The 14,876-nt window shown below is 36.5% G+C and overlaps 1 protein-coding gene and 1 long non-coding RNA gene across 2 annotated transcripts in view; one reads left to right on the forward strand and one right to left on the reverse strand.

Moving 5' to 3' along the window:
- Positions 1-2,444: 2,444 nt before the first annotated feature.
- Positions 2,445-14,876, reverse strand: part of PDE6C (phosphodiesterase 6C) — a 46,476-nt gene continuing 34,044 nt past the window's right edge. The window contains exons 16-22 of the mRNA XM_026481674.3: positions 9,987-10,087; positions 7,910-8,017; positions 7,758-7,821; positions 5,299-5,373; positions 5,103-5,186; positions 4,576-4,732; positions 2,445-2,718 (exon numbers count right to left, since the gene is read on the reverse strand). Coding sequence (XP_026337459.1) covers positions 2,657-2,718; positions 4,576-4,732; positions 5,103-5,186; positions 5,299-5,373; positions 7,758-7,821; positions 7,910-8,017; positions 9,987-10,087 — 651 coding nt within the window. The 3' untranslated portion in view covers positions 2,445-2,656. The remainder of the gene's footprint in view (positions 2,719-4,575; positions 4,733-5,102; positions 5,187-5,298; positions 5,374-7,757; positions 7,822-7,909; positions 8,018-9,986; positions 10,088-14,876) is intronic.
- On the forward strand, positions 7,666-13,462 carry LOC130543029 (uncharacterized). The gene is made up of 3 exons (XR_008958035.1): positions 7,666-8,236; positions 11,532-11,672; positions 13,278-13,462. It is a non-coding gene; the product is annotated as an uncharacterized LOC130543029 (long non-coding RNA).

Consider the following 14,876-nt stretch of genomic DNA (forward strand, 5'->3'; position numbering starts at 1 on the left):
GTGTTGAAATGTCCAGCAGCAAACCGATATTAGTGTGTATATATATATATATATTATATATATAATATATATATATAAAACATGTTTATTATAAAAATATATTCATAGTTTAGTGATGATCAGAAAATAAAATTCCTATAAAATTAAATGATAACTAGAAAAACTAGACTCTTTTAAAATAGATCCATATATTTGGTATTACAAGTATGGTTAATGGACATTAGGTTTATTAGTAAATTTAGATCATTTATATATAATCAACACTTAATCCATTCATACATAATTGAAGTCCTGTTTTTAAGGAGTCTTTGAAAAGGCCTCAAGATCATGAGTTTAAAGATTAATTCTCCAACAGACCTGTCTCATATTTGGCTATAGTGCAGTCAGTAGTGTTCAGTGGACCACTGTTTGGGATATGAAGTTAAGCTTTCTTCTACTTGCTCTTAAGCAAAGTTCCTATTTTTGCAGACCTTCAATGGAACACATATCTCTGCTCCTCAGTTTGCTTTCTAGTGAACGAGGATTGGAAGTTGTTTGAGCTGATAATTTGGGGTCCAAAATTGCGTAAAGCTAAAGGAAGTTTTTCTTTTTTTTTTTTTAAGATTTTATTTATGTATTAGAAAGAACATGAGCAGGGGGAGGGACAGATGGAGAAACAGATTCCCCGCTGAGCAGGGCTGAGGTGGGGGCTTTCTGGGATCATGACCTGAGCTGAAGGCAGACACTTAACCGACTGAGCCACCCAGGCATCCCTAAAGGAAGAGTTTCTTAGGCAGTTTCTAAAATAATCCTAAGAGTGGAGTTTCAAAAGTATTTTAAGTAATGGAGATAAGGTATACATGTATCACTTAAAGTGATGACTTAATAGACAACACTCATGTGTGTGTATATATTGAATGAGGTTTCCCCCCAAAGATATTTTATTAACTTACAGGCACTCTTCATTTATACCTGTTTGTTATGACATTTATTCAAAATATTCGTTCATATTCACTGAGAACCTACCTTGTACCAGGCACTACTCTCTTTCTAGGTGCCAGGATAGAGTTAGGGACAAAACAGATGAAAATAGACAAAAATCTTTCCTCTCACAGACCTTACATTCTGAAAGTAACAATCCTATGATTCCAAATCTTATAATGTTTACTTGTAAACATACAACAAATGGTGACTTTTTTTTCTTGGCTGCTTAAAATTGAACAGCATCTTCTGTATAACAAAACATATGAGGTTCATAGTTTGTCAATTTGATTCATTAAAATTTAGATACCTTTTGGTAAGAAAATCTGTGGCAGAATCTGTGGCATAATTGTTATTATTTGGTTTATGATTGTAGATAAGTAAAGGAAGAAATCCTAAATTTCTTTGATGTCCAAACATGCCCCAGGTAGTAGTTGATTGTCCTTGGTTTCTCCTGACAAAACAATATTTATAATGCCTGGTAGATGGTTCTAGTAATCTTTTTTTTTTTTTTTAATAACCTCTGTTGAAGTTCCTCTAAACTGCTTTTGATAGTAAAATTCTTGCATAATCAAATCACATGCTTCTTAATAATGCATAACATTTATTAGCTGATTTAATTTACATTAGGATTATCCAGAGAATGTCTTATAAACTGATTATTCTTTCAATGAGAAGAAGGAAATACTTAAAAATATTCTTAGTTATACATAAAATAATTACGTTCAGACTTGAGGAGAGGGTTGGGATTGGACAAAGACATGTAAACTGCCAAAAGCAGTGTGGTCTTCACCCTTCCATTACCAAGGATAAAAAGTAGAGGAAAAGATGATAAGCATTTCAGATGGGATAACATTTGACATCCTATTACTTGTTTTGTGCATAGTACTTAACAGACATTATAAATTCTATAGTGTATTTACTCTCAAGATGTGTAGATGAGAGATTTTTAGTTCAGGAAGGAATTTGAGGTATGAATCATGATTATTAATGTTATGGGCTGAATTGTATCCTCCCCCCTCCCCCCAATTCATGTTGAAATTCAACCCCCCGTACCTCAGAATATGACTATATTTGGAGATAGGGTATTTAAAGAGTTAATTAGGGTAAAATGAGATCATATGAATGGGCCCTAATCCAATATGATTATGTCCTTATAAGAAGAGGAGATTAGGACACAGACATACAAGACAGAAGACTATGTGAGGGTAGAAGGAGAGAAGATGGCCATCTACAAGCAAGGGGAGAAGCCTCATAAGAAACCAACCTTGCCAACACCTTGATCTTGGACTTCTAGCCTCCAGAACTGTAAGAAAATAAAGTTCTGTGGTTTAAGCCACTCAGTCTGGTATTTTGTTATGGTAGTCCTAGTAAATGAATACTATTAATAAGAACTTTAAAAAAAGAATTGGTGACTGGTTTCAGGATTATATACTTTTAATTTAAAACAAATTGGCACCAAAAATGCACTTATTTCCATCTTATATTTTGCACTTTTGTTGAACTTTATTTTACCCTCAGGGTTTTCAGGCTAGCAATATATTTTCTTTTGGTGGTCACAAGGGTGGTGTATCTGAAGATCCTCTTACTCTGTAAGTTGATGGTGTGCTGAATGAAGTTTGCTGAAGCTCTTTTGTTTCTTCTGTTTGTCTTCAAAAGTAGACACGATACTTGAAATTTCAACCGTCGGATTATATTATAACATGAGACATGTTTTGGACTTTTTGTCATCACTGCCACCTCCTGAATCTTCTGTGGCTAGTAAAAAGGAGAAAAGCAGTAGCATGGGGAATCCACAGACACAGTGTTTTTATTCTAATACTCACATGATGTTAGTATCAACTTTATAGCTAGTTAATTGTTTTAACTTGTAACAAGTACTGGGGGTTTGACCATTTAAAAACTTAAATTCATGTTCAGAGTTGATCCATTTAAAAAAAACAATCTTATAAATGATTAACCAATTAACAATTAACATCTGTTTCTCAAGCAAACCACTGAACTGCACAATCTGGAAATCTGAGTTGTTGCTTTGTGCCAGGCACAAAGCTTGTTGCCTGAAGATACAAAATAATGTTTTTAGTTCACAGAGACTTCTTAGGGTAGCAGGAAGAAAGTTCAGAAGTAATATTTTATGCAAATAAAGATAGAAGATATAGATCCGATATACTGAATACTAAAAAAATGTCAGGAGCCGCTTATAGAACCTGATACCCTGTTCATCATAAAATTGAGATAAGGATTAAATTTAATTGTACTAAGAAATACCTTTGTTTTCCACTTGCATAGTAAAATTTACCACTTTTGTTATCTTTTTGAAGTGCAAATCAGGTTATTGCTTTTCCATCTAAATCCCTTTAATGATTTCCCCTTGCTGCTCTAGAGGACAGATCCTCAAGCAAGGCCTTTAAGGCAGCAGTGTCCTGCAAAACCGCCTTACCAGGTTTATCCGGCACTTGGCCCTGCTTGCTCTCTAGACTCGGCTACACTAGTTTTTCCATACTTCAAGCTCATTTCCACTTCAAGGCCTTTGTGCATGTTCTGGTTCTTCCCTTCCTCCCCAACCTCTCCTCTTTTCCTGGCTTAGCCGAAGCCTCCCATCTTCAGAGTTAGCATAAGCATCCTTCTGATGAATACATACATCCAATAAATACATTGGTGAGTGGATATCAAAAAGTCAAACTCCTATTTTTATTCTATTGAAGGACATCCTTAACCTTTTAAGCAAAATAATTTTTCCCTCCACGAATTTTTTAAAAATACCAGTAAACACAATAGAACCACCTAAAAGGAATGTTGTGTTTTTGTTTGTTTTACAAAGCTCTGCCAGACAGAAATGATTTCTTGGTTAAACAATAAAAATTTATTACAGAACCTTTTAAGTGCTGAACCCTCAAGACAAAATAGGAAGTCATGACATTAGCATTCCATTTCAAGATGACATTTGAGTCATCTAATAAACTCATAGTTGATCCTAAGCGTCTTAACAGTGGCTTTCTGAAGATAATGTTAAACCCAACAGAGTGGCTTCAGGAGTAGAAGTTTCATGAGGAAAAACCACTATATGGGGATATTTGAGGCACAGCCAGTCTTGGAATACCCGTCAAGTCATACCATTCAGCTGGCCAGCTTTGCTTTCATGTGGGGCTTAAGTCTGGAAGAGAGGCTTGAGGTCTGTAAAATCTTCTCATTATATAGAGAAGAATATTGAGCTCAGAGAGGTTAAGCAAGTTACCCAAAGTAACAGCTAACACATAATGTTAGGACTAAAATTTTTTTCTCACCTAACCCTGATCCCACTGATTCTATGGCTTTTGTATTTCTAAAATCTAAGTATTCTGCAGAGGTACTCAGGAGCCACACACTAGAGTGGATGAAGAAGCCTAGCCCCAACCCCGACTTCAACGGGACCAGCCAATTCCTCCTGGAATTACTCATAAGATCTTGTTGCGGGGGGGGGGGGGTGGATATCTGAAAAGCACTAATCGATTTATTATAATTACTTGAAAAGCAAGCTTCCTATTTGCATTTACTTCTTATGGTTTTGTCATGTGAGATTAAGCTCAGCCTGACTCCTGGTTACTTTACAACAAGGAAAACCAGATTCCATCTAACCTTTTGTGGTCATGTTTCCTTCTTCCTGCTTTTTCGCCTCCTCTTCAAGCACCTTCATCTTTGCATCATACTCATCAGCTAGGGATTTCCATTCTACTCTGTTGTTCTGAAGACCATTCAGCATTGGTGTGATTTCTTTATGAAAGCGTGAGAACTCCTAGAGAGAATTTTAGGTCAGAAACTATTTAAATTGTATAGTTGATTTTCAGTTGATTTTCATATGCAGAGAAGGAGCTATAAGGAGTTGTCACAGTGCTCAGAGCTGCTAGGATGAGCTTAATGCTGTGGAAACAGGGAAGACGGGTGCTGTTTTCTAAGTAGGTCTGGTCTGTTCAATGTGCTCATGTCTGAGTTCTAGTTTTTCTTCCACCCCTGAATGAGATTAGGGTAATTCTTCAAGCTACTTTGGAGAAACAAGGATACCCCTAATGGCTTTCCATGTGGGTGACTTTTGATTTTGATAACACTTTGAAAGAAAAATCCTCATCTCCAGATGATTATACATTTCATTCAATTTGTTTACGTACCTTATATACAAAAGTACAGACAAAATCAATAAATCCAACTTGAAGTTTGGGTAGTTCATCTTTTTTGTTTCTGTCCATCATAGGCTGGAAAGAGAAATAAATGCTTTAAGGATAGTTTTCTAAGACTCAGTGAACAAAAGAGACTGATTTGTATCAATTTGTAATAAATAGTGCATTTTTGTGTCAGGGTCTTTACAATAGGCTGTTGCTGCAGCACGGTCCTCTCCAGATCTCCTTGTTCCCAAAATTCATTTGCAACTAGAAGTGCCACCTGCAAATAAGAATAAGACTTGGTCCATGAAACTGGCTCATTCATAGAGAATTTGCATTTTATTAGTACGAGTGACATTTAAGGATAGCATTTATATTAATGCTTGAGGTGTTGTCACATCATGTGCCTTTTGGTTTTGGAAAGATGGTGCCTGGGTGGCCCAGTCAGTTAAGCGTCCGATTCTCAATTTTGGCTCTGGTCATGGTCTCAGGGTTGTGGGATCGAGCGCAGTGTTGGGCTCCACACTTAGCAGGAAGTCTGCTTGAGATTCTCTCTCTGCCTCTCTTCTGCCCTCCCCCTGCTCACACGTACTCTCTCTCTCAAATAAACAAATCTTAAAAAAAACTTTAAAAAGATGGCATCTACAGATTATATTGAAACGGGAAGGAGAAATTTCTCTTGCCACTTCAGCATTCTAGGCACATTCTGGGAATACCTATCTCTTATTTGCTGTTGCCGCCACCTCTCAAGCATAAAAAGGGGAGATGGGAGGATGTTTAATTCTGTTACATTTTGCTTCAAGCTCTGAAACTTCCCACACATCTCCTCTTGTCCTGCTTACCTGTTAGCTTCTAGCATATCTGCATATAGACACATGCACACAGATTAGAACACGACTTTACTTGATTACAGTGTGAGGATATTTGAGGGTAAATTTATATAGCTTTTAAAAACCCAATATTAAGTTTAATGAACATCTGCTAGCTGCCTTATATTGGCATGAACCAGGCTTGCCAAGAGGAATCAGATGTAACCTTTTTCTTTAAGATGCTTCCAGTCTCGTAGAGACAGTTACGTAAACCATGTGGATAAGGGCTGTAACAGTAGTAGGATGATGTGCTGGGGATCAAGGGGAAGGAAGTAAAGATGAATTTCATAAAGGAGCTTGCATTTATGTTGTATCAAGCATGAACAGTTGTTTTTCAAATAAAGAGGAGGGGAAGACTATCTGCAGAGATAAAATTGAGCATCCAGAGCTTAGAGTGAGAGACGGTGAGTGGAAGAGAGTGGCAGGAAATAATCTGGTGAGTGTAAAGACAGGTAGTTACAGGTCATTTGCTGGGAAGTTTGATTCTCTAGACCAGTGATTCTTATTCCTGGATTCTTATTCCTGCACCAAAGAGCACTAGCAGCCCAAGCAAGAAGGGGCCAAGAGCGATTTAAGCTAAGGTAACATTGTTTTTTTCTTTCATATAAAGTGATCTTTGTACAGCTTTTTGTTGTGGGACAATGGGGAGGACGGACTTTACTTCTTTTGTAAAAGAAAGCTTGGAAACCTCTGGCTGTGGGGAGTTTAGAAGGCTTTTAAGCGGAGGAGTGGCTGAGCAGAGCTCTATTTATAAATAATCCCAGCAGCAGCTCTGAGGAGGGCTGGATAGTTGAGGATAAGGGAGGACCACTGAGGAGGATCCTGCCACCGTCACAATGATGAAAGAGGGTAGAAGTCTGACCTGAGGCTGTAGCCAACAGGACAGACAGGAATAGGGAGGTGAACTTCACAGGAGGCCCCAGGTTTCTGGCCTGGGTGATCATGCAGATAAAGAATAAAGGAAGAACAGGCACGGCAGGGTGGAAGGAGCACAAATGTTTGGTTTGGAATTTGATGGCTCCAGTTATTCTATCTTTATTCATGTAGCCCGCAATTATAGTTGAACCCAGTGAATTCTGGCCTCTCTTCTGCCTAGGATTTTCCTACAAGTCACCGAGGGAAAAGGAGAAGCTTCTTTCATCCAGTTAGTAAGAAATCAAGTAGTAAACTAGTGACTCCCGACTCTCACTCCCCAAGGCTGGCAAAGAACTGGGGAAGGCAACCTTCAGTATGAACTCACTATCGACAGTGCCTTTTAATTACTGACAACACAGTGAAGAAGAGGTTGTAGGAGAAAACCATCCTTGATAGAGGAACGCACTAATGATTCATCTCTGTCTTGTGCCGATTTATCTCCTTTATTAAAAACTGAGACATTCCCTGAATAATTGTATATAAACTTTTTGCAGTCTGTTCAATGGTAAGGAATTCTTTGCAAAAAGCATTTTCTTTCTAAGATCCCTTCTCTTTGCCTTGTTCTGGGGCCTAACGAAATGACCTGTTGTCTTATTGACAGTTCTGCGCTCTTGAAAGCTAGTTGCCATTCTTCATTAGCAGAAATCCAACAGGGAACATTTTATTTTTGTCTTAACTTCTCAAGTTTCTTTTTTCTTTTTAAATATAAACTGATTGTTTGTTCCAAGGTAATGAAGGATTATTGCTTACAAAATATATAGTCACATAATTGCTAGCTATAACAAAATTCCAAGATTGCCAGAACCTTCATGTTTGCTCTTACATGGGATCTAGATAGCACCTGTGCATGTGGCAGAAAAGAACACATAACTGTACTCGCCTGACTTTGTACCTCCCAGGGTTTGGTTATAGCTGACAAGTCACATGCAGTCATCATCATCGCCCTTGGGAGAAAACAACCATTGTTAAAATAGAAAGATATACAAAATAAGGGTTTTTCACCAAAAGAGGAATAAAATTCTGACTACTCACATGATAACCTCTTTTTTGGTTGGATCAATGGTTACATATTTGATGGCCTCTTCTTCAGTTTCCATTTTTTCACAGGCATCAACAATTTTTTGAAACATTGTTCTTTTCCTAAAAAAGATATAGCTGTGCAACAGTTTTAGCATATAAGACCAGAGATAAAAAGTATCTTTAATATGTGCTTTTCAGATTTCATTCCTACTTTGCATCAGATGTCTACATAGTGGATCTAAGGGGTCAGGGGAGAAGAGAACAAGGAATGGCTGTTAATCTTGGCATAGAAAAGGTTTAAGACAGAAAAACCACAAGCCACAAAAGGGAAAAAAAATGGTAAGTTTGACTACATTAAAACATTGAATACATTAAAACTAAAAGTAACATGTGACAAAGTAACATGAAAAAACAAACATAAAGGCCACAGGCTGTGATGAGATAAAAAATGATGATAAAAGCATAAAACCAACAAAGAATTAGAACCTAAAATACATGAAAAGATGCTCAACCTTACTGGTAAAAAAGAAAATACAAATTTGAACAACAATAAGATACCGTCTCTACTCAAATTGACAAGATAAATAAGTGAATAGATGTAAGTGTGCCCAGATCAAGGGTAGTCCAGATATGGGATAAAAGGAACTGTTGCGGGGCGCCTGGGTGGCACAGTGGTTAAGCATCTGCCTTCGGCTCAGGGCGTGATCCTGGAGTCCTGGGATCGAGCCCCACATCAGGCTCCTCCACTGGGAGCCTGCTTCTTCCTCTCCCACTCCCCCTGCTTGTGTTCCCTCTCTCGCTGGCTGTCTCTCTCTCTGTCAAATAAATAAATAAAATCTTAAAAAAAAAACTCTTGCACACTGCTGGTGGGACTTTAAATTGGGAAAACTACTCAGAAGTGCAGTTTTGCAATGTAGTATTAAGACTGAAGATTTGCAAACCCTATAGTGATCCCATTTCTAGGTATGTACGTTAGAGAAACTCACATGCATACAAGGATATACAATACAGCTTTGTAAACAATAATGAAAAGTTGGAAATGATCTAAATGCCCATATGTAGAAGAACGGCTGAATATACAGTTGAAACTGATGAACTGGATCTTCGTTTACCACCAAAGTTAATCTTTAAAACATAATATTACATGAAAAAGCAAGTTGTAGAAAAGTACGTACAGTAGGATACCATTTATGGACAATTTTAAAATACACTTAACAATATAAAAACATGATGGAAAGGACAAGTACACATCAACATCAGAATGATTGTATCTGTGAGGGAGAAGGAGGGGGTTTCATGGAGTGGGATGCGATACCTCAATTGCATTACTTTTCCATAAAAAAAAAGAAAAGAAAAGCTCTCAGATGGGTGTGGCAAAATTTGTTGGATCTGGGTTATGGATATTTGGATGTCAATTATATTATTCCAAGTATCTGTCTTCATCTTTGAACTATTAAGTAACTAAATTTTTAAGTAAGAAGGATCAGAGAGGCACAATTTGATACTACCCATCTACGTCATTAAAGATTCAGATATTATAACTAGTTCACCTTGTTCTAATCCATTTTCACCAACAACTTTATAGTTCACTGACAAGAAAATGGGCAGAAGCTTGGAGTGTCTGGTCTCCTTGGTTATTATCATTATAAATAGGCTAGAGCTCTGCTGTATGTAACTCAGAATTATCTAAGTTTGGTTAATGTGCATCAGTAGGGCCAAGATTTTTTAGCTCCCAGACTCCAGCTGAATCAAATGTCTGATCTGCAACTCTAAATATCAGATCCTGGACCATGATGCATCCACCAGGACAAAAATTGCTTCATAAGGCTTTGTGGCATCACTTCTGACAGTGCCCCAACCCTGCCTACATTCTTCAATTCAGAGTTCTTCACATAACAAACTAACTGACATTAGGGGGTTAGTTTTTTAAAATATGTTTTCAGATGTCTAGTACCTTGAGGGTATTCTACTGGTGATCCCAAAGGGAAGTGAATAAATGTGTGTGTGAAGAGATGTCTTTTAACTTGAATGCCACAGGTCATTTATGTAAGGCGGAAGCACACAGAGTGTAAGGGAGTTCTGTACTTACTTGAAATATAAAGCCAGGTCAGTTGCTATTATTGCAACTTCAAACAAATGAATAACTGTTTCAAACTGGCGTTTATTTAGGTTTTGGAAGATATTTAAACTCTGTAAGATAAAAATTCACATAAATGGGACTGTTAGTTTAAAAAAAATTACAATAAAGTACAATCGTTAATTTGCCTTTGATTCAACAAACAAACCAAACCATGCCTAACAAAATAAAGATAATTAGTATAGAAGAAAAACTAGGACTTTCTCACTTCTTTTGCTTTCAGCTTTCTCTCTTGGATTAAGTTACTCCTCTACTTTGAGTAAGGTCATTTAAGCTATAAAAATAGATCTTATTAGCAAATATTTATGTAATCAGTGTACAAGTTTGGGGAATAAATAAAAGTGTTTTCTCCAGGATCATTTATAAATATAACAGTAGATTTAAATTTTGCTGGTATTGAGGAGTTTTAATAAAGAATATCTGATACATCCAATTGTTAGATATGCTGAATTATCCACCTGATAATTTTAGAGTAATCATAGAAATTGCTGGAAAACTTTCAGAAACTATAAGTTACACTAGTACTCATGTACATATCGGAAAAAAATAATGAAATCCTCTCAAGTTGCTCTTAAAATGTTTTCTTGCAATTATATTTTACAAAAACTTAACTAGACCTTTCTTCAAAGAGTTTCCGACTAATATAATCTCCTCATATATGGATCAACTTCATGGTGTTCTAGAAAATGAGAGTAAATTTGGGAATGGTTTTTAAAAGCTCTCATATTCCAATATGTGTCATTTTAATGATTACATTATTTTAAACAACAAACTACACCTAGTTAATACTCCTGTAACAATATGTATCATTTTGCAAAAGGTCTTATATTCCAAATAGATCAATTTAGGCATACAGGCCAAAGGACAGATGTATAGTGGTTTTGCCAAATGAAGTTGACAGTTATGAAATACATATATAGACCTGAATCACATCCTTTTTTTCTCACTCATTTTCTTTTTAAAGACTTTATTTATTTATTTATTTATTTGACAGAGAGAGAACCCAAGCAGAGGGAGCAGCAGGCAGAGGGAGAGGGACAAGCAGGTTCCCTGCCTTGATCCCAGGACCCTGGGATCATGACCTGAGCAGAAGGCAGATGCTTAACCGACTCAGCCACCCAGGCATCACTTCTTGCTCATTTTCACTTTCCTCTAAAAACATGGACAAGTCTCCTAATTGAAAAACCCTGTCTTAATTCAATATTCTTTTTTATTTTCTCTTTTCTTTCATATCTAAGCATCTTAAAAGAAGAGCTTCTAAGTGGTTTCTTTATAACCTGTGGATATAGATTCATATGAAAGATCCTGCTTCTGTTTTATATTAGTGTCCAGAAAGCTCTTGACCAAATTTGGGGCCCATGTCTTATACCTCTCTCTGTATACATTTTGGACCTTTACTATGCTTCATCTTAGTTCTACTTTTCCAGTACTCCTATTTTCTTTTTCTCTAACCTTTTTTTTTTATTTTTGTATTTTGGAATCTCCAATAACAAAAAGACTGGCCATATACAGCTCTTCACGGCAACACTGCAATGCCAAAAGACAGTGAAGCAATGTCCTCCAATTTCTGAGAAAAAGCGTGATGCAAGAAATTTACATCCCGCCAAACTGATCTTCAAAAACAAATGTAACAAACAGGTATTCTTAAGTATGTACTTAGATTAACCTCTCTTGGAAAAACTACCATTTAACAAAAATCTAGCCAATCAAGATGTGAGAATTGGAAAAACTACCACTTGACAAAAATCTAGCCAATCAAGATGTGAGTCAAAATAAAATACACAGGAATGGAGAAGCCATAGTGAAAGGACTGATTGTAAGTATTGGGCCCATTTAAAAGTAGAATTAAGAATAAATGATTGTGTTGGAGCTAGGAAGTATTATGCTAAGTGAAAAAAGTCAGAGAAAGACAAATACCATATGATTTCACTTGTATGTGGAATTTAAGAAACAAAACAAACAATCATGGGGGGAAAAAGAGAGGTAAACCAAGAAACAGACTCTTAACTACAGAGAGCAATCTGATGGTTACCGGAGGGGAGAGGGGTGGGGACACAGGGGAGATAGGGGATAGGGATTAAGGAGTGCACTTGTCCTGATGAGCACCTGTGTTGTATGTAAGTGTTGAATCACTAAATTGTACACCTGAAACGAGTATTTCACTGTATGTGAACTAACTGGAATTTAAATAAAAACTTTAAAAAAAGGATAAACAATTGTGGAAATTATCAAGCAACATGTGAATTTTATAAATACTGATAATGGTAAAAAAAATACTACTAATAATAAACACATTACAAAACAGGTGAAGATGTGGGAAGAAGTAGAGGTATTTTCATTGCTTCATGTTTCATAGCAGTGAGTTAATAGTATAAAGTTAATACATATAATCTAAAAATATCGAAATTCTAAATGCTGAGCTATAGTTTTTCACAATTTATCATAGTCTTTTGTTCATTATACAAATGAACTAGCTTTAAGACCTAGTATCTCTTGCTTAAAGATGCAGTGTCTAAAGTTCTGCAATTCCTTCCATTTCCAAAATGTTTCTTCCATTTAATTCAAATGAAATTACATAAAGATAAATGGAAAACTAGTCAGCAATGAAAAGGAATGAATCACTGGTATATACAATGCAGACACACTCAAAATTATTGCTTTGTGTGAAAGAAGCCAGCATGAAAGAGTACTTGTATAATTGCATTTATATAAAATCTACAAAAATCCAATTAATTTATCGTGACTTAAAGCATTTCAGCGGTTCTCTAGGGCTGGGAGCAGAGAGGCATGCATTGCAAAGGGGCATGAGGAATGGTTTGGGGTGATAGAAATGTTCTATATCTTGATTGTGGTGGTGGTTTCCAAGGTATATAAAATTATATAAACTCATATCATTGTACACATTGAAGGGATGCAGCTTATTGTACACATACGTCAATAAAGCTGATTTTAAAAACATAACTCTGACCTTAAAAAAAAAAAAGCTTGGATATTATGATCCCACTTTTCTAAAATTGTTTCCATCCTGCCTGTATACTCACAGGGTGGCCACAATGAAGTTCATCAGGTGGTAATGAAATAGCTATTTTTTGAGTGATAAGATTTGAAATAACTTTTTTATATTTGTTTTTGAATGTTTCCCTGTCCTTGAGTTTTTATATTGCCAAGTGTAATTTTTACAACCACTATGAAGTCACTGATTTAAAAAATGTACATATGCAATATTCCATTTGTTTTCCCGAGGACCGCGCTGAACACCTGAGGTGGTAACAGGTGCACCAGAGAACGAGAGGAGGCCTATTTCCCAGCTGACTCCAGCGGGGCCCCGGTGTGCTCAGCTGCTCCCACTAGCCCACAGAAAGAGTCTCTGTTTGTTCTCGCCTACTATCAAAATGGCAGTAAACATATCAATTCTGAGTAGTACACCAAAATAGGTAAGAATGACTCCAATTCATCCCGAGTAGGGCTTTCAGGTGAGGTGAGGACTGAGAAAGTACAGGCTGTTCTAGCCTTCAGTGTGGTGCCTGCAACACACATTAGGAGAGATTGGTAACGTGTTCGTGGCTCGCTGGGACCATACACATGATATTTCATTGCTTCTTCACTCCTTTGTTTAGGATGGGGTTGGTATGAGAAAGCATAAATAGAATTATCATAAACTCTGTAAAGAAGCGTTTTGGATAAATAGTAACAGGGTTCTGTTAGTTAAGCTGAGAAATTCATTTTGTCGTTTCTACAATACATGATGGCATTAAAATTTATACTCTTACAAATTTGACTAGCAAGTTTTCCACCTGTTCACTCAGGTGAAAGAGTGGACTTCTGTCTGGTTTAGAATACAGGTGGTTCTTAATCCTCAGAACAGTGAATCCCACTCTTCTAGGACATAAGGGCATTTTAATTCAAAGCTTCATAATATGCAAAACAAAATGTCTCAGTAATGACCACAAAATGTCAAAATCATTATATAAATCATGAGGATTTCTCTTATTTAAATACTTTTAATGCAAATGTTTTCTTTTTACAAAAAAAAGTAAATAAAAGAACAACATTGTCTCCCAAAAGTGTAAAAAGAACATCTGATGGCTAAAAATTTCATTTTTTTTAGCGTTCCATTTGCCTGCTCATAAAAAGCTCTGAGATTGCATTGCCTAGCGACTCTATTTACAGGTCTTGTAGTTCTGCAGTTAACAGGTTGGATAGCATTGTAGACAGGTCCTTGCCAAGGTGGTATGGATTACTGAGATGCAGTATGACTTTTTAGAAAGAATAATAAGGCTCTATATAGCCATCAAAACCAGTTTCAGACTCCAGAGTAAATAACATTAAAAAAATTAAGATGGAAAACCACAAGTCTATTATAAACCTTTACATTCCAGAAAACCATATGAAATACAAGGACCCCTGCCCCCACCCATGTTAAGCATTTAAACACTTGATTGAAGTTTTTTTTTTTTTTTTTTAAAGATTTTATTTATTTATTTGGCAGAGAGAGAGAGAGCACAACAAGGGGAGCGGTAATCAGAGGAAGAAACAGGCTCCGGCCAAGCAGGGAGCCCAACCTGGGACTCAATCCCAGAACCCTGGGATCATGATCCAAGCCAAAGGCAGACGTTTAACCGACTGAGCCACTCAGGCGCCCCTTGGCTGAAGTTCTTAAAATGTATTTTGCTTTAGTGGGGACATGTAAAATTAAATAATAAATTATATTCAACACACCCTGCTTGTGGTGTCACATACTCAGTGACAGCACTGATTATAAAAAAGTAGAGAAAATTCTTACTCAAAAATACAAGATTGTCCCAAAAAAGACTCATAGCAAATTAGTAACAGCAATTTACC

This window comes from Ursus arctos, unplaced genomic scaffold (genome assembly GCF_023065955.2).
Source record: "Ursus arctos isolate Adak ecotype North America unplaced genomic scaffold, UrsArc2.0 scaffold_7, whole genome shotgun sequence".
Lineage (NCBI taxonomy): Eukaryota > Metazoa > Chordata > Mammalia > Carnivora > Ursidae > Ursus > Ursus arctos.